General features: G+C 33.6%; 2 protein-coding genes across 5 annotated transcripts; one reads left to right on the top strand and one right to left on the bottom strand.

Annotated features, from left to right (window-relative positions):
• Nucleotides 1-482: 482 nt before the first annotated feature.
• Nucleotides 483-4,809, bottom strand: LOC144851096 (acyl-CoA-binding domain-containing protein 5-B-like). Of its 2 annotated transcripts, none has more exons than XM_078708626.1 (9): nt 4,671-4,809; nt 4,159-4,279; nt 3,886-3,958; nt 3,424-3,471; nt 2,806-3,082; nt 2,526-2,590; nt 2,386-2,443; nt 1,312-1,460; nt 483-1,042 (listed from the first exon to the last, which is right to left on the bottom strand). In XM_078708626.1, exons 1-9 carry the CDS (start codon nt 4,771-4,773, stop codon nt 899-901), a joined length of 1,038 nt encoding a protein of 345 aa, XP_078564752.1. In that variant the 5' UTR covers nt 4,774-4,809; the 3' UTR covers nt 483-898. The 2 variants fall into 2 exon arrangements, with proteins under 2 accessions (XP_078564752.1, XP_078564758.1); XM_078708632.1 differs by having other exon boundaries at nt 2,896-3,082.
• On the top strand, nt 1,833-16,852 carry LOC144851109 (voltage-dependent calcium channel gamma-7 subunit-like). Of its 3 annotated transcripts, none has more exons than XM_078708659.1 (6): nt 1,833-1,965; nt 9,114-9,339; nt 12,722-12,814; nt 13,098-13,187; nt 14,884-15,033; nt 15,464-16,852. In XM_078708659.1, exons 2-6 carry the CDS (start codon nt 9,114-9,116, stop codon nt 15,790-15,792), a joined length of 888 nt encoding a protein of 295 aa, XP_078564785.1. In that variant the 5' UTR covers nt 1,833-1,965; the 3' UTR covers nt 15,793-16,852. The 3 variants fall into 3 exon arrangements, with proteins under 3 accessions (XP_078564785.1, XP_078564767.1, XP_078564776.1); XM_078708641.1 differs by having other exon boundaries at nt 1,835-1,965; nt 9,110-9,339; XM_078708650.1 differs by lacking the exon at nt 1,833-1,965 and adding an exon at nt 2,192-2,215 and having other exon boundaries at nt 9,110-9,339.
• The last annotated feature ends 3,815 nt before the right edge of the window (nt 16,853-20,667 follow it).

Below are 20,667 nucleotides of genomic sequence, written 5' to 3'. Positions count from 1 at the left end.
ACATATATGGTAGTTTTATTCTCGAAAAATGTCATCTAGTTCCAAAATAACGTAGCAAGTGAGTACTTGATAATTGTTTTTATCAAATTTTTCATACAATGGTAGTTTTAGTTCACTGTTTAGTTTCCAAACAATACACTGAAAGAAGCTACTGAAATCGAAGCAACAAATCAGCGTTTAAATGTCGCATGTTTTTTTATATAAATCTTTTTCATATCCTCAGCAGCTCATTTTTTGTTACATACAAAAGTTATACGCTGAACTATCCAAAAACAAAGCATTGAGAATTTTATTTTTATATATTCATAGTTGTAGTAGGCAAATCATTTATTAATATTCTTAATATTAACTCAATTTCATTGTCATACATCTTTATTATTTACATTCTCATTCACAGGTATAATACCCGTTTAATTTAGACTGAATATGTATAGTTACACCCATTTTAATTTATCGTGAAACACAATCAGTGAGAGAAGAAGTAAAGACAACTAACATATTTATATTTTAAATCAATTTAGCACCTTTAGCGCTTCCCTAGTGAATATGTACATGTATACCATTATTTATTCTGGATCATATTTCGTTTTGATTTAAGAAACTTAACAAATTTGCATTCATTTAAATATTTTATTCATTATTTGACTCATGAAAGAGGCACATTATTGCAAATACAGTATTATATGAAATTAAAACATTATTTAGTCTATGGATATTCAAATATACAGTTATAATAACATAGCAATTAAAATGATGGTTCTTAAGATTTGTCTACACTATCAGACTTTATGTGACAAAAAAAATGTGATGTGCCCATATATGGACATGATGATGTCATACCACTACCATATTTGGGCACATCACACTAGTTTGATAGTGTGGACCGAGCTTAAATGAATCATTTCTTTTTCTGCCGCCATATATATTTGATAAACCAGCGAATAACAAACGGCCAAACACAAATGAGAAATGCATGCACAGCTATCTGCTTTGTAGTCATGTTAGCAAAGTATGAAGCTGACACTTTACCTTCCTGTTTAGCCTATTAGTGAAAAAAAGATATGTTAAAAAGCAAAACAATTTATTTAGTTATTCCTTTCAATGAAACATAAAAAAGAGCACGGAGGAGAGACAAGAGCTGTCAAAGACAACTATAGCCAAAGGGTGTGTCTCTCCAAATGATGATGTTTGTGGTACTGAGATTTTGCAGACAACATTTGCATACTGATCAGAAAAGCTAATAACAGGAGTAGTAACTAATTTGAAAAAAAAAGAATAGTATTAGCATATAAGGCTTATAATAATACTTACTGTTAAGTTTCTTTTCAATTGTGTTTCTAATGTTGTTATTTTGGTTATCATTTCATTCATATCTCGTTGAATGTTTTCCAAAACATGTAGTAATTGTTGGTTGCTGGAAATTGTTGTTGATAACTTGAAATCAGTGACAGCAGCCAATTCTATTGCATTGAATATATTTATACTCTTTTTACTTGATTATATTATAATAATGTCAATAGGTGTGGTTTTCAAATAGCTGTTTTTAAATATAATTATATGGTAAGTTTACATGTGTTATATAGAAAGTTGTAATCAGTTTTATAGTTCGTATGTTTTGGGACTGGTACTTTCAATGTATGTTTATAGTAATGACTATTCATATTTCAATAAGTCAATGAGGTTCTAGTAGTGCAGGTGTAAAAGCCCATAGTAATGAATATTCATATTTTAATGAGCCAATGAGGTTCTAGTAGTGCAGGTGTAAAAGCCCATTGTTAGCAACAATGACCTAATATACATATCATGAGTAGATCACTTGCAGGCAAGGTATGAGCTGGTGAGGAGCTGCTTGGCTAAGCCTCCTCAGGGATTCCAGTCACCTATCATACTACACTACTACTGTAGCTTGTATTGGGCAACTCAGGTCATGCTCACAGTCAGCTTACCCAGTAATATGGATTCAATGTGAGTTGTAGCCATTTAATTTGTATAGCATTGTAGTACTCAGGTCATGCTCACAGTCAGCTTACCCAGTAATATGGATTCAATGTGAGTTGTAGCCATTTAATTTGTATAGCATTGTAGTACTCAGGTCATGCTCACAGTCAGCTTACCCAGTAATATGGATTCAATGTGAGTTAGCCATTTAATTTGTATAGCATTGTAGTACTCAGGTCATGCTCACAGTCAGCTTACCCAGTAATATGGATTCAATGTGAGTTGTAGCCATTTAATTTGTATAGCATTGTAGTATATGTAGGCTTGCATAGCAATTGTCATATACAGCTTCTCCCTTTTATTATGTACAATTGTATCATTTGGAAGGCCAGTCCCTTTAGACATCACTTATTGGTTTCTGATAATACTTTAAACTTTCTTTCTTACCTGTATTATAATCAACAGTTGAAGTTTGTAATACACTATTACCCTCTTCTTCTGTTATCTGAAAAATAATAGAAGTATGAATGAACATAAGACACACAAGTAATAGTGAAAGCATGTGATCCAGTGTTAAGATAACTTACCTCGATTTCATCAAGTGTGTCACAAAAGTCTTCATTTTCACTACTACTTGACAGATTATCTTCATCTGCAACAACAACAAAAAGATTTTAAAGGCTTTTTGTTACATGTATGTTTTTTCCCTGATCTCAATCATACTCTACAGTAATCAATTAATATGGTGAAATTTCAAAAAGCAAAAGCTTGTGAGGGCTTCCTAGGAACACAACACAAAATAAATCTTACAAATTGTAAATATTTTGATTTGTTTTTCTGGCCAAATTAACATTTTATCAAACTTACCAAATTTAACAGTTTTATGTTGGATATGTCTATTGTCACCAGCACCTCCACTCTCATCTCCTATTTCTTCAACTTTATATAAACGATTACCTATTTCATCACTTTTGCTATCACTTTTTTCATCACTTATCCTGTCATGTTCAACATCACCATTGGGTATATTGCCGCCTTCTATGTTGTTATCACCATTTATCTTTGGAGATAACGCTTCAAGAAATGGTGTAATTGCTTTTATAAATTGTTCCGATTCTCTTGTTTTGGGTGAATCATTAAGTGTCTGTAATATAAATATCATATACTAAAATACAGAAATAATTCAATATTTATTATCACAAAATACATTATGCTTGTTTAATGTAAATCTAATTTTAAAATTTACACTTTTTTTTGTAAAATATGATAAAATAATAATATAACAGTTTGGAATAGATCTGTATTAATAAACAACTTTGTACTTTAGTTAGTTTTACATTTATTTATTATTATTTTTCAATTTTCATTCTCACTCCTGAGGATCATAAAAGCATATTGATCGAATCGTCGAGAAACTCAACAGTTCTTTTCAGAACTAATATACCTGGTGTACCGCAAACTTTATATCAAAATACATAATAATACCTGTGAAAATTGGTGAATGTTGGCTGCATTTGAATTTGAAAGTAAAGCCTGAAAAGAGAAAGACAAACTTAAAACTTTAAAATTGTTGGGTTTGTCCTGTTTTTATTTATCCAATGAAGTTATCATTAATAAGCATTTGCATTCACATCATATTATATACAGTATTATTATTATATATATTATATATATATTATTATCTTGCACTGAGGAAGGGCTAGTGTTGCCCGAAAGCTCTGCTAACTTTTCTGGCTGTCTTATCGTTTTGATTTAGCTTTTCGTTTTTTTTTTTTGTATCTCCATTGAGATCCAGCCACTGATACCCACAGCATTGTCATTTTTTTCAGTAATTTGCCTTTGGATTTATATTATTTAAGTATTATATACAGTATTATTATTGAAGGAAAAATGGATTGGAAGAAGGTATTGTTCACATAATAAATTACTAAAATTTAAGGTATTTACCTTAGAAAATGCTTCAACATATTGCAACATTGCTTCGTCCTTAGGTAAGTCTCCCAAAGATGACCATGCTTCCCTGTAAACACAATTTTTAATACTAATATCATTAACAAGGGCTCTTTTCTGACTGTCAATGTGATTAATTTAATCTAGATATAATGGGTAAGTTTAGGTGGTGTGTGGTTTCAGAATTGACAACTTCGGTTGGCAAACTATTCCAATATGTAATTACTCTTTATTTAATGTATTTAACATTTTTCTAACACTTAAACTTACCACTTAGCTCTCCCAACTGGATCAAAATAGGAAGGTTTATTTACATTACATGGTCCCACAGTGGCTTGCTTATATAAACCATAAAATGTTTTCATCATACCAACAGAAGGTTTGAAAGGACCTTTGAAAAAGAATAAAGTACAGTAGTACGTTAGTAAGTAGTAAACACTTAAACAAATGAAACTTAACTCGAGTCTTTCTTTTGTACAGTAGGCCTAGTAGGCCTAAACAAAAATGCTAGTTAGGCAAACTATGTTGATATTAAGAAACTCAGAATTAAAAAACAAGATAAAATACTATTAATTGAAACCTTTATTCCATTATTAAATTTTCAATAATTACTAGGCCTACATAATGATTACATACTTAATACGGGCCGAAACGTCTCGGGCTAAAGCGTCTCTGGGCCGAAACGTTCCGTAGTAAGCCTTGTATTGTGTATGAATGGGCTGCTAGGCCTAGGTGTGTGGGATTTTTATTCGAAAGCATAACAATAAATACATAGTACATACCTTGCTGAGGCATGTTTTTCACAGCTGCAACAGCAGCTTCAAATATACATTTAGTCCTGTCAAAATCATGTTTTTTGTTCCCTTCCATTTCCGTCAAATTCATTATTTATCATAATTTCTCTCTGTCAGTCATACGCCACCAACGTCTATTGGTGCCTAAACTTTTTTGTTGTGGCCCCCCGGGCCGGGGTGTATAGTACTGTGCACGTGTGGGGCGCGCGCATGGGATCGGGTCATGCCCCATATCACCCCGATACTTACCTTAGTCTCAGGTCATCCATGGTTATTAATTAATAATTAGTTAATACAGTATTTGATTCGGATACTGAGATTAATTTACATAAATTAACATTAGTTGGTTTAAGTTTGAAGTCCGGGTCCAATTCGGTGGATCGTTTAAATACTCTAGTCTTAGGAAATCAAATAAAAAGATTAAATCTACGCCACTGTATTTGTTTGGGTTTTTTTAATTAATTTTTTTTTCTCGCAAAATAAATAATATTCTGCAAACAAAGAAGTGATGGGATGGTACCGTAAGGTACACAATCGAATAGTCTTAATTATTACTTACCTAATTACACTCAATTGTTCTCACTCGATCTGTCAAGTATAGATTTTCAGTCAATACGATATGCTTTACTACATACTGTGGATAGACACATCATGAGAGCATTATTGTTTTCGTTTTCATGATTTAACTACACATTATAAGAAGAGTTAAGGCCAATTTACATAGACGAGTGGTAACGGTAATAACAAATACAGAATCTATGTTATTCCTTATGACCATAATTACACACAACGCGTTGCGAACGGGCGGTTTCGCTCAAGATAGGTACAGATTCTACGTGAAACAAGCTACGCGATACCGCTCGTTTGTTTAAAAATTGGCCTTTAATATATTGATTTAGTTCACTGCACCAAGCACACGCATCATTATCATTTTTCTGTTTAAAGTTTGTAATATGGAGGACATAATTGCAAAGATAAATCACAGATATGCCATTTTTTTTCATCGAGTTTGTATAAAATGAATTCGTAGCAACCAAAGTCTTTCATTTAACGCTCATTGGTTTTTAATGTTTCCAACGAGTCTCTACGGCCGTGCGTACGTTCTGTTTGCTTTATTGCTCAGGTTAGACGTATGGGCGGCCATGTTGGCCAAACAATGCTAGCAGTGTCATACACGTTGTAAAATACAATCTGTAAAGTTGATAAAATACGACGACTGCGGCGTCCAACACTACTGCGTACAATAATTAGTTCGTCGTTAAGGACTATCCAGCCAGGCGTATCGCGAATTCATCTGGAAACCACTTCGTTCGTTCACAATTCGGTTGGATTAGCTGGAATCGGTAGCAGTCTAATTCAGGTAAGTATTGTTCAATTAATTCTGTTTTCGTTACTTCGTAATGTTTTACAATATCATTGTACATAACCTTTCTATTTTTGTTCAAAATAGAAACTTAAAAACATACACACAGTACAAATTAAACACTTATGAAAACATAGGCCATCTGCCTCCATTTAGTTAAAAGCTACTTTGGTAAAGCATATAGTCATTATCCTAATCCATGTGTGGTGTTATAGGCCTTGTATATTAATGCCTCTCTAATTTATAATAATATTGATATGTATTTACGACCAGTCGATAGTAGTAGCCACAATGTTTTGTCAACCGGGGAGCATTATTCCTTGCATTTCAAGATTATTGAATTAGTTACGTCCGTCGTATACTCTCATCTGGTTTTGTTGAAGATTTTCTTGTATTGGGCTATAGGCCTACCTGTCACCATTGGATTCATTTATTTGGTCAAAATCATTGTCAATATATGTACACTAGACAACAAGAAAATACACATAAAATGGAGTTAAAGAGGTATAAAACTGCAATAAAACAATAAAAAGCAGAAAGCGTGAGTTAAAATATTGAAAAATTACAGTCATAAAAGATTATAGTGAATTACAATGGATGTGCTTTGGACCTGTTCACCCAATGTTATTGTACCATCACTAAGTGTTCGTTGTTTAGAGAATTCGCATTATGAATGTTTTTTTTTATGTTACTGATGGATGACCAACTCTATTTGGTCACGTGCGCTTACACAGATTGATTACGTCAGGTTCCATAAACAGCCAACTTGTGCTATCAAGTTTTATCTTCTTATTCGTCTGTCAGCAGCATATTTTGAATTATACTTTTATTTGTTTAACTTTTATAACCTAAAATTCCATTTGTTCAAATTGTTTTATAGTTTATATCTCGTAAATATATCGCTATCCGTATTTCAACCACCAATCTGTGTATCTATCTTTCCGCATGCAATTTCTGTATTTTAATCTTCACATGATGCGTTGCTGTAATTATATAGGCTTTTTTACTGGTTTAATACATCGTTCCACTTTAATTTCACTGGAACTATAAATCACCTACAATATATGTTGATGCCGAGGCAATCTTACCTGCTGATTTACAAATTCTGATGATACAGCTTTCAACGAAGCGACAACACTTGATGCGCGGCCGAACGTAAACGCTGATTTGGCGGCATATTTATTATTACAGCAATATTTATTTTTGCGCAGTAAATAGGGTTAGATTTCACCCATGAGAAGCCCGTTAAAAATTTCTGATTGTATAGGAGCATGTTTTTTTCAGATGCACCGATCATAAATAATATTCGCACGAATAATATTCGCACGAATCCAACATTTCTGAGTTCTGCGCATTTTTCATGTCACAAAAGTAAATGAAAATAATATTATACGCATGTACAGTAGTTAACGCTTTCGATTCGCGCGAATAAGTTTGTCTAGAGTTGAAAACATACCTAAAACTTTAAAAATAAGAATTTTCAAATTCTTCGACTGTCCTAATTTGCTTAGGCAGTTAGTTTTAGACAGATTAATTATTTTTAAACGTATACCTAACCATAAACAATAAAATGGCCGATGTGTTATTCTGCGATATGTTATGCTCTGTATAGTTTCTGTGATTGGCGTTCACAATAATGCATTTATATTTCAAATTCGTTTTGTATGGTAATTTATCATTTTGACATTGTGTAATTTCGTTCCGCCAAACTTTGATATATTTGCATTATGTATGATAGGGTGGAGTAGGTTAGTAGAATAGTCGTTATTAGTGTTGTACAAGAAAGTTCAACTCAACACATTCAACCCTGGCAAGCTGTGCATCATTACGTTTCGTAAATTAACACCTAGTATCATTAACGTCGGTTTCGTCAAGTGAACTGAAGAAAAGGTGGAATTACGATTATGACATTATATATATTACGTACACTAGTCTGACGATACAAAATGTAAAACTAATGTTAAAGCTTTGCTTCGAACGCTATTGCAATTGAATACAACCAGTATAACAATGGAAACGGTCTGTCTGTCTGTCCGTCCATCCATCTCATTCATCCATCCATCTCATCCATTTCATCAATCCATCCATCATGAAAATTACCAATTCTGAAAATTGAAAATAAATGTTATTTCAATTCAATTCAATTTCTTTTTATTTCGGAAATATCATCCATATTAATAAACTTATAAACAGAAACAGTGGTAGAATATTCTATTTAATATTAGGCCCTACGACCGAGCGTGAGTCTATATCTGCACATTGGTATTTTCAAAAATAAATTCCTTACAGTTGACTCAGATTAGAAACAATTATATTAATTCCTGTCATAAAATTACATATTATCCTCAATTTCGACATTCCAATGTGGGGAATTTATTTTAAGCAATATTGTATCTCTCTGATAATGACGATGATGTGACGAAGATATGAGGATGATAATGACGATGATGTGACGAAGATATGAGGATGATAATGACGATGATGTGACGAAGATATGAGGATGATAATGACGATGATGTGACGAAGATATGAGGATGATAATGACGATGATGTGACGAAGATATGAGGATGATAATGACGATGATGTGACGAAGATGACGATGATAATGACGATGGACGATGATTTTATGGTGATAATGATAAATGAATATAATACTGTATGATACCGTAAATGCATATCTTCTTAAAACATGAATCTAATTGCCGTTATATTGCCAAACACGTTCATCTTTCAACATTTCATCGCCTGACATGCTTTACGTTTACAGATATACTTCTACAGTTCTACTTATTACCATTGATATTACCTTGATGAAAATACATCAAAGCACCATCTTGAAAACACGTCTGATTATTGCAGCGGCAAACCGGCTAACATGATCAGTTACAGAATTATATTATACTGAGATTTCCTCGTAAAAATTGTATAGTATTATATTTCTGAAAAATTGGATTATATTGTTGGGCTTTGATTATGAAAGGTTTGATTCTTCCGTGTTATTTGGCCTAATACCGATTTTGAAAATGATAATAAAACTATTATGTTTTGTGACTTTTTTTATAGAAAGATGCAGAAATTACCAGGTCTAAGACTGGGTTCAAAGAAACAGCCATTACTCACTGTTGGAATGTTGCTGTTTGGTGTTCTCTCAATGCTGCTGCTAATTGGAGGTCTATTTAGTGATTATTGGATTGTAACAACAGAATTGGCTTATGAAAGGGAATTTGGAAATGCTACACTTCAAGCCTGGGTGAAACTACATGCAGGATTATTTAAGGCTTGCCCATATGAAGGTAATGCTTATATTTGCATTCATATATTATGTGGTTTGACAACAATCGTTCTGAGGACAAACACGAGTCTGACAGTGGCGAACAAAATGACGAGCACACGAGTCTGATGTCATTGGCGAACAAAATGAAGCGCACACGTCACGAGTCTGTCATCATATCATCATTGACGAAAAAAATGACGCGCACACCAGTCTGTCTCCATGGCGAACAAAATGTCGCGCACACGAGGCTGTCTCCATGGCGAACAAAGTGACGCGTACACGAGTCTGTCTCCGTGGTGAACAAAATGACGCGCACACGAGTCTGTCTCCGTGGTGAATAAAATGAGGCGCACACGTCACGTGTCAGTGACGGACAAAATGATGCGCACATAATAATTCCAAATTTTACAAATCACCTTGTGTCACTGATGGTGAATTTACCAAATTTGTAATCAAATTCTACAATATTAAAATTTACCGTCACTTAAAGGCACCAATACCCTCGTAAATTTCTTTAAAAATGATAGGCCTAAGTAGTTTACGTCAAAACATCAGTATAATGTTCTTAGTTAACGTCTAATAACATCATGATAAAAACAGTTTTAAAATATTTGGTAAGTCAAACGACTTGTCGTTCTCTCGTCATAAACACATTAAAACGAACATAACAAAGTAATCCACATACAACACATAAGGCTATCCACACTCACAAGCCAATGAACTTATAAAAATCACACATCATTATATAAGGTTTCCAATAAACCTACAAAACCAACAACAATGTTTTAACTTAAGCTCTGTCTACACTATCAAACTTTATATGACAAAAAATGTGATGTCCATATATGCCCATGATGATGTCATACCACTACCATATTTGGGCATATCACTGCCATATTTAGGCACATCACACTTTTTTTGTCAAACTTTTTAGATAGTGTAAACAAAGCTTTAGGCCTACATAATATATTTGAAACACATTGTCGCGCACTATACATAAACTCATAAAGTCTTTGTGTTCGCTACTTATTTTCTGAGTTGTTATAATTATACACAAAACAATACTTAGGCCTAGTTATTATTGTATCATTTAATTTCACAAAATGTAATATGCATTAACAATACATCAAAAGCCGTCGGTATACTTTAGGGGAATACACAAAGTTAACACTTTGCGATGTGTTTTCGTCGGCGTTTCCGATTGTCAGTACTATACTTTTGAGAGTAATTACTTGTATGGAAATTAACACAATTGTGTTTCTACTTCTCGTGAGGAATGCGATTAATGTATGGACAAAGATATAAATAAAGCTTTTGTTTCGATAATAATTCGATATAATGCGTTATTTATATTATCAGCAGACATAAAGGCTTCTTTAACATTAAACTAAAATATCTTAAATAGTTTGAATTAGATCTTATCACAATAAATTATTTCTTTTTATTTTATCTTCATTTTGCAAACATTTGTCAATTGTCATCAACGATTAATTTGTCAAAACACATACATATCCTACAATGAAATGTTCAGTGATATAGTAAGATTACAACATCGATATTACCATTTCGTAGGTATACTGGTACAATGCTTCATAGTCAATATTGTCTGTTCTTTATAAACAGGTTGGTTGTTTATTAATTTAATTCATCGATTCGGTTTTTTATATTATCTTTCAAATAAACCAGAAAGTAATGTTTTCACGATTGAAATGAATATAAATATAGCTAAATCACTTTCAAATGAACCGATGCTCATTGACGTGACAACAAATATAGGTTAGTTCTGTGATATTAAACGGCGTGCCTAGGATTGGTCGTCTTAAGAGAGTGTTTCATTAATGTATTATATGACCTTATTTGCCCGTAGTCGGTAAAGTATGGCCTGGTTTGTCTCGTATGTATGTGTTTATCACATTATTTCTGATGCATCAGTTACTAAAAGAAGTCATTTACTAAGTTAGCCCAAACTCGGTAGTAATTGATGTTCTCCTAAGTGATGTCGGAATGAATTAAATCTGAAAGTGTTGACAGTCAATTCTCTAAATCATGTGATTTCCCCGTTGACTATTATAGCGCATTTTATAGCGCAAGATTCTAAGAATATTATTCGTAAGTTGCGTTGAAAAGTAACCCCTTTTACACGCACTGAATATTGATACTACCATGATGCTTGTCCTCGTTTATATGGGCCTACTTTTTAAAGTTGTATTTCTATTAAGACGTTCCCACTAGACGCAAATAGATGCTACGTTTCATTCATCTTGCTTCTTTCTAACTCGTTTAATTGTATCACTCGTCAGAATGCATATACAATATGGCGGAGAAGCCACTTTAAACCCTTTAGCCTATTTACAGAACATTTAGATAATTGAGATTTTCTTCTAAGAGACGTAATAACATTCTTCTTCAATTTGTACTAGTCATATTAGGCTAAGCATGTCAGTGCATTTATAATTTTCAAGATCATTTTACGCTTTCAAACCAAGGCAATCTGGTTACATTATTATGGGAGTATGTTTCCATACGTGTTTGATAAAAAAAATGGGCTACGTTCTAATAATAGTTTTTTAACTGCAATTTTGTCTGAAATATCAACACTAAAAATCATTAAAACTTAAAAGTAATTACTAAATCTAATCATGACGTATAATAATAGTTTATGATACAGGATGAGGTGAATATTCAGTATTTCAATAATTATTCTCTCTTTTTTTGGTAAAAAGTGGTAGAAGAGAAATGATATAATAGGTTCTACAGACAGACAGTGTATAACTGCTGTTGTAATGTGTTTCATCAGTCACTTTTCGACGGGTATTTTTAATTAGTAATGGAGTATGAAGTGCATTGGGTTTAAATAATGTGTTTTAACGCTTGGATCCTGTAGGAGTTGTTCTCTGTATGATAATGGAATGGATTAACTGCAAATGTGTTGAAGTACACGAACGAAAATGGCCGCTGGCCCGCTGATGGTCCTTGATGTATCAATACAAAAAATTGATGTCAGATTTTAAAGCTTGTTTGGTGGCCACTCGCGTATGCGCAATGCAAGTGAGTTTACCACCACACAAAAGCGATTTGGAATGATGATCCACGTGATTGGTCAATTGCGGTGCGCGCTACCGTCCTTGTGCGCATTGTTTACGACCGATAACGATCGATTACTTGACGATGGCGACCACTACGGTATTGGTTGGTGACCACGCGCGTATGCGCAATGCAAGTGAGTTTACCACCCACACAAAAACAACAGTATTTGGAATGCTGATCCACGCGTCGTGATTGGTCAATTACGGTGCGCGCTACACCGTCCTTGTGCTGCAGCGTCCAAGCACGCATTGTGACGACGCTGTATTCAGTGACGCAACCGGAATAAGTCACATGTTATTTTGATATTTTTTTAGTCGAAATCATCTGGATACCCAGTAATCTGTGGAAAGGACCGGATCGTGATAGTGAAACTATACCGCCATATTTTGCACCAAATGGTAAAAATGGTAAGAATTGCGTATCTGATATGTGACATACTGATTATAGGTATATATTAAAATAATGTGTTAAAAGCATTCTGTGTTTGTATATTATCCATTCATTGTAATAAACCTGATCAAGTCATCACAATTTCCTTCTTAAAGTGCATGTGATCTTTCTCATAACATTACTTAAACATAACCTCATTGGCGGCCGGAGGTAATGATATATCATTACATAATAATATAGTAGTATTACAACAATATAAGAAGTAACACATTCAAGAATTAGGCTGAATTCTAATTTCAGATACTACAGCAATTGATGAGTGCGGAAAAATACCTTATATGTCGACCAACTTATCTCAACCACCTCCGAACATAAATGTTGCTCTCTTACGTAAGTTTCGAATTTAGTATAAACGTTTAGACCTAACTTAGTGGTAGATTGATTGGTGGCGGTTTCAGACAATTAGAATCATGGAAGTGTTATACAATGATCATTGAGCCCGGGGTCATACTGGAGATGGAGAGGGGTATACGCTTCCGACTGGATGGGACTACTGACAGTATTTTTCGGTATAAAGGCCGCTACCGAAAACCCGCGTAGCTTGTCACACGTAGATTCTGTATCTATCCTGAGCAAAAACCGCCCGTCCGCTGCGCGTTGTGTAAATGGTCATTAGACAACATTAGATTCTATATTTTTATTGCTAATTTTATCTGTGTAAATTGAAGTTTATCCGTGTTGTACACACGCCCCCGACTGGATCCGAATGAGGCACAGCTTTCAGTATAGCCTTTGCTATAATATATCTTTCCTCGACATCCACTATCTGCACAATTGGTTTTGTACAATGCAATCAAAACACGCTATATATCTCGTTATTTCCACCCGTTTTAAATCTAACCAGATATAATAAATCCACCAATTCCCAGTGGGTTGCATTATACGTTTGATTATAACAAGCGCTGCAGACGTGAAGTAATTTATACTATGAATATTCATGAGCGTGAAATGAGTTTACGCGATCTAAAGCGTATGTATACGACGTAGCAACATTCAACAAATGATTCGACTTTCCTCTTTATTTATTGAGGTGATTGATAATTGTAGTGATTGCAGTTTGTCTTTTCAATTTCTTTTGGGAATACGTTCGTATCGTTATTGATTTAATGAGTTAGGCTGATTTAAGTACGAGCTTAATTCCCACCCTAAATCACGAAAATTAAAAAGAAAGCGACAGAATATGAAGACTACTGTATGTTATAGATTATAGTATAGCCACAAAAAAACAAGATGGTTTTTAGTATGTATCATCTTACATGGCTTTCCGTAAGACCTGCTGTAATAAAAATAATTATGAGCGTGCTCATCTTTGATGCCGCGTCTGTCACACCTCATTGGTTTCAGCCAAATGTCTCTGTGAAAAGTAAAATAAATGTAGTAAAATCATTAGAAAAGGACAGAATTTCTACTCTCGTGAGAGAAACGTGCGAATTAACTCCATAAAATATTTCTCTATACAAACAAAATACTTATATTATAATTTGAACACAGCGCTAATACAACTATATACAGTGTCACTTGAGATGGCCCGGTGACCATTTCCATAATTGGAATATCCAGTTGTAAATAAATTAAGTATACTATTATCATGAGTTTCATTTTATCTGTACCGCACAGCAATTCTCCTGTGGGATCTATCCAAAGCTCTGTCTACACTATCAAACTTTGTGTGAAAAAAAATGTGATGTGTTCATAATGGACATGATGATGTCATATCACTACCATATTTGGGCATTATCACTACCACAAATTTGTGTACATCACACTTTTTTGTCAAACTTTAGTTTGATAGTGTAGACAGAGCTTACTATCAAATTTTATGTGACAAAAATATGTGATGTGCCCAAATATGGTAGTGATATGCTTAAATATGGTAGTGATATGACATCATCATGTCCATATGGGCACATCACATTTTTGTCACATAAAGTTTGATAGTGTAGACAGAGCTTTATACTGTATTTGATGCCAAAACATTTGATGTTTTATACTTATTTATTTATTGTTTTTTGTTGTTTTGTTTAAGGAGGAATGTGGAAAACAACAATTCTGCTTTTTATCAGCTTGTTTTTAACAATACTTGGTTGCGGAATGGCAACTTATGGACTGACCGATAGCTTCTCCACTGCACGTCGACATTGGGTGTTTATAGCTGGAAAGACATTTATATTATCAGGTTATTTTTATTTCAACAATATTTTACGAGGGTGGTCCATCCAGCCTAAGCTGATCATTAGGGACCCTCACAAAAATACAATATGACAAGACATAAACATGTAACAATACAATTAAATTAAAATAAATATAATTTATATAGAAAAAATAAAGCACAAACAATTTAGAATAAAAAATTAAAGAATTCAATTAAATTAAATTTGCCATCTCAGAGAAGAAAAGATAGGAAAAAGGAAACAACTAAACAAAAATTACTGTACTTTATTATCATAAGTACAGACTTAACTTAGGCTAGAGTACATAAATGTTTAGTATGATTTGATGCGTCATTTCCCTCCTAAAATATCCGTAAGGAAAGAATATAATGTCCCTCCGTGAAAGTACTATCATCTCTTACCATAGACCTATCGGATTTTGTTTTTATCTTTCAGGGTTGTTCATTATGTTAGGTTTACTGTTGTTTTTCTTTTGCATCGATCAAGTAATGATGGAGAAGATGCCTCGATCAAATAAGAAAGTGTTCACATATGGCTTCTCCGTATCTTTTGCTATAATATCTTGTGCGTTACCCGCTGGCGAGATTTCGGGAGTTTCGGCCGTATATCTTTACACTAACTCTACCGTTTCGTCCCATCAGTCGACTCGATCAAGACCTCCGCGACCGATTCGAAGCTTAACTGCTCATTCTATGTTAACACCTAGGCCTTCAATTGAGCCGCCAATGTTAACGATCACAGAAATTAATCGATTTAGTGAATAGTGCAATTATTTGTAATCTATTGATGAATATTGACGATAATGGAATCATTAGTGAACATAGACGAGTAGGCGAGAATGCTGAAACCACCACGACACGAAGAAGAACTTCTGAGAAATATCGTGGATTAGACTTAATTTTTAAGAACGTGTCAATTTATACTGGATCACTTTGAATAAACGCAGAAATATTTCTATTAACTGCCTGATTCAAATCAGGCGCCAATAAAACTTAAAAACAAAATGTTGGCTGAATGGGTGGTAGAGGTCTCCTCTTTATAATTTTAATCAATCAATTTTATTACATTTAGGCCTATTTATCCAGGGTAGCCCAAATAGTTAAAAACCGGGTTTCCATTGGGGCCCTGCTTTTTACATTTTTTATTACGGTATATAAAATGTACAAAAGCAATAGCACACAGTTAATAATGTTTGTATGAATCAATCAATCAATCAATCAATTAATTAATTTATTAAAAAGTTACAACACTGTTGAGTGATGACACAAAGCAGTGAATTAACATTATAACGAATAGGTATTTGTCTACAAGCAAGTCTACAACATGAAGGATGGTGCTATACGGATTTCACACGAATGTAAATCTGTAATTTTAGGATTTTTAATACAGTTCTGATTGGTTGTATGTATTAAAACTAAACTTGTATTTGAAGATATAAGTAGGTTTTATAAATATAAAGTTAGTTAGTTAGTTAATTGTATTTTATATTATTGAATTACATTTTATGAAGCCGCCACACGGAATTGTGGCGTTTTTACACTTAACCATAAAACGCAAGATTTAAGTGCTATAAGCAATAATTATTAAGTTTATTACTGTACAGAGTAGACATTGTGATAAATTATAATTGTATAATAATGTATTGTCATTTCGGATGACAGTTTGTTTACGATATCCGTAATTAGTGTTTAGTTAACTGTGGTTACGGTGATTTGATGAAAATGTTTTGATATGTAGAATAATATATGAACATTTTAACTGTTAATATTATTTGTTCATTTGTGTTTTAATATTTGTTGATTAATTTATGCATTTATTTATTTTTATGACGCCTCGGCCTTTTATTATTGATGGTTCAGATAGAATGTGTATAATTTCTCGAAGTGTATAGCGCCCCATAGCTTCACAATCTTTTTTTGTGTGCGACGTGTTTCTCTTCTTTTTTGAGGTATATTCAGACATTTGGACGATCGAGCATTCTCTACTTCTACGGAGCGCCATTTATGCCTTTATTTACTTCCGAAATAGAAATAGTACTACGGTAACTGGTTCAGTGGACCAAATTTAGCACCAGTGGAGCACAGTGATATAAAATAGAAATAAGTCACTAATTTTAATATCTTTTCGTATGTTAAAACACTGTGCTCAAGTGGACCCAATTTGGAGCCAGTGGAGCACAGTGATATATAAATAGAAACAAGTCATTGAATGTTAATATCTTTTCGTATGCTAATACACTGTGCTCAAGTGGACCCAACTTGGAGCCAGTGGAGCACAGTGATATAAAATAGAAATAATTCACTGAAATTTAATATCTTTTCGTATTAAGCATATTTGAATACCTACCGGTATGGTACCATACATGTTCGACAATACAGTGTCACATATCTCTATTAAAAAAAAAAACAATATTAAAAAAAAAAAAAAATATCCGTCGAGGTTCGAACCTCAGCCGATAGCACTCAAAACTGAGCATTACCCGTTACGCCACCAAGTACATGACTGAAAAGCTGATAATAGTCTATTTATACGTGTATTACGTAATTGATCATTACGTCATAAATATCCTATTAAACTTGCTAAAACCAAACTGATCAGTTAGCTCAGTCGTCTGAGCGTCGTGTTAACAACACGTATGTCGTGGGTTCGATTCCCACGCTGGTCGGTGGAATAGAGTTAAAGGCATGCGGCCACTGTGTTTGGGGTTCACAGATCATACGTCCCCCTTTCCACCACACATCATGAGGCGACAACATCAATGCATCTGGTGATGTGGTGGAAACGACCCCAAAAGGCTGTGGCAGGGCCTTAGTGCTGAGGCAGGGAGAGCACATTTACCATCTTTTTTTTTTTTTTGGCTCTCGCAAACTGCTTTGGTGGTTTAAATTTTATGTTTAGCCCCCTCAATTTATTTTAATGTAAAAAAAAGGGAATTAATTCTCTTCTTTACGTGTTTAGAAGAGAATTAATTTTATCTCATCGTAGTTTGGTATGCCGTGCGTTTGTTATGCAAATGAGTGTGCACATGTGCTGTGGGAAAGATGGTATTGTTAGTCATTCGCGATCAACACACAACACTGTTCAATTTTTATTTTGTTAATCTTTTACATTAGAATTGTAATTCTACCGTTACACATTATAGTGTACTTTTAAATATCCGTTTCATGCAAGATATTGTATTGTAGGCCTACTAATATGTTGTGAATAAAAGTTTATGGTAGAATAAATAAATAAATATGTTTTAAGCAAATCTTCGAAATTGAAGCATAATTATGAAGTCGAGTTTTTTAAAACCCAACCTAAAATTCGCATCTGGATAGTTGAAATTTAACATTATAATTATCAAAGATGATATGATAATTCTAATTGTTTTCTAAATTATAGAAATATTAAAATTAGTAAGTAGGTTTCTGTGTGCTAGCTCTGTTTGTATTTCATAATTTTGTTTTGTTGAATTACCGTCACGGCCGCGTGCATTGCATGTCTCACACTTGGGAAACAATCACCATTGTATGGCTGGTTCTGAAAACTTGTATATTTCGTTTCATAATTTCCGGGGACTAAGCTTTCATTCTTAGCTCTGCCCCAACCATGGTGAGCTTAACTGGAGACTTAATATTTAATTTCATATTTCAATAAATATTTTTTCAGCCCCAATCATGGTGGGGAAGTGAAGACTCTTATATATCATGTTTCAAAATACTATAGGTGTCATTTCTAGCTATTTTAAACAGTTTGGTAAGCCCTGCGTTGTTATGCAAATGAGTTTGTGCAGGTGTAATGGGAAAGATAGTATTGTTAGTCCTACGCGGTGAACACGCCACAAAATAAAATTTAAATATTAAATTTTGATTTTGTTAAACTTTATTAGAAATTCAAATCATGTAAAGATACAATTTTCCGGGCGGGAATCTAGAAACTCCCCTCCTTTAGTTTAGTGATATAAAATAGAAATAAGTCACTGAATTTTAATATCTTTTCGTATGTTAATACACACTGTGCTCAAGTGGATTCAATTTGGAGCCAGGGGAGCACAGTGATATAAAATAGAAATAAGTCACTGAATTTTAATATCTTTTCGTATTAAGCATATTTGAATACCTACCGGTATGGTACCATACATGTTCGACAATACAGTGTCACATATCTCTATTTTAAAAAAAAAACAATATTAAAAAAAAAAAAAAATATCCGTCGAGGTTCGAACCTCAGCCGATAGCACTCAAAACTGAGCATTACCCGTTACGCCACCAAGTACATGACTGAAAAGCTGATAATAGTCTATTTATACGTGTATTACGTAATTGATCATTACGTCATAAATATCCTATTAAACTTGCTAAAACCAAAATGATCAGTTAGCTCAGTCGTCTGAGCGTCGTGTTAACAACACGTATGTCGTGGGTTCGATTCCCACGCTGGTCGGTGGAATAGAGTTAAAGGCATGCGGCCACTGTGTTTGGGGTTCACAGATCATACGTCCCCCTTTCCACCACACATCATGAGGCGACAACATCAATGCATCTGGTGATGTGGTGGAAACGACCCCAAAAGGCTGTGGCAGGGCCTTAGTGCTGAGGCAGGGAGAGCACATTTACCATCTTTTTTTTTTTTTTTGGCTCTCGCAAACTGCTTTGGTGGTTTAAATTTTATGTTTAGCCCCCTCAATTTATTTTAATGTAAAAAAAAGAGAATTAATTTTATCTCATCGTAGTTTGGTATGCCGTGCGTTTGTTATGCAAATGAGTGTGCACATGTGCTGTGGGAAAGATGGTATTGTTAGTCATTCGCGATCAACACACAACACTGTTCAATTTTTATTTTGTTAATCTTTTACATTAGAATTGTAATTCTACCGTTACACATTATAGTGTACTTTTAAATATCCGTTTCATGCAAGATATTGTATTGTAGGCCTACTAATATGTTGTGAATAAAAGTTTATGGTAGAATAAATAAATAAATATGTTTTAAGCAGATCTTCGAAATTGAAGCATAATAAATTATGAAGTCGAGTTTTTTAAAACCCAACCTAAAATTTGCATCTGGATAGTTGAAATTTAACATTATAATTATCAAAGGTGATATGATAATTCTAATTGTTTTCTAAATTATAGAAATATTAAAATTAGTAAGTAGCCTTTTGGTCCTGAAGACTTTTATATTTCATTTCATAATTTCCGAGGACTAAGCTTTCATTCTTAGCTCTGCCCCAACCATGGTGAGCTTAACTGGAGACTTAATATTTTAATTTCATATTTCAATAAATGTTTTTTCAAAATTGTCTTTGCTCAGCCCCAATCATGGTGGGGTAGTGAAGACCCTTATATCATGTTTCAAAATACTATAGGTGTCATTTCTGGGGACCTTGTAGCTATTTTAAACAGTTTGGTAAGCCCTGCGTTGTTATGCAAATGAGTTTTTGAATTGTTACTCTTTTTTTTTGGCTTTCGCTACATGTATTTGATCTCGTAAATTTTATGTTTAGCGGCTTCAATTTTAATGTAAAAAAGGAATTAATTATCTTCGTTACGCGTTACGTGTTGAGAAGAGAATGTATCTCTCATCATAGTTTGGTATGCCGTTCGTTTTTATACAAATGAGTTTGTGCAGGTGTAGTAGGAAAGATGGTATTGTTA

This window comes from Antedon bifida, chromosome 1, assembly GCF_963402885.1.
Source record: "Antedon bifida chromosome 1, ecAntBifi1.1, whole genome shotgun sequence".
Classification (NCBI taxonomy): Eukaryota; Metazoa; Echinodermata; class Crinoidea; order Comatulida; family Antedonidae; genus Antedon; species Antedon bifida.
The sequence above is the reverse complement of the archived record's forward strand: the minus strand, read 5'-3'. Positions and strand labels throughout refer to the sequence as shown.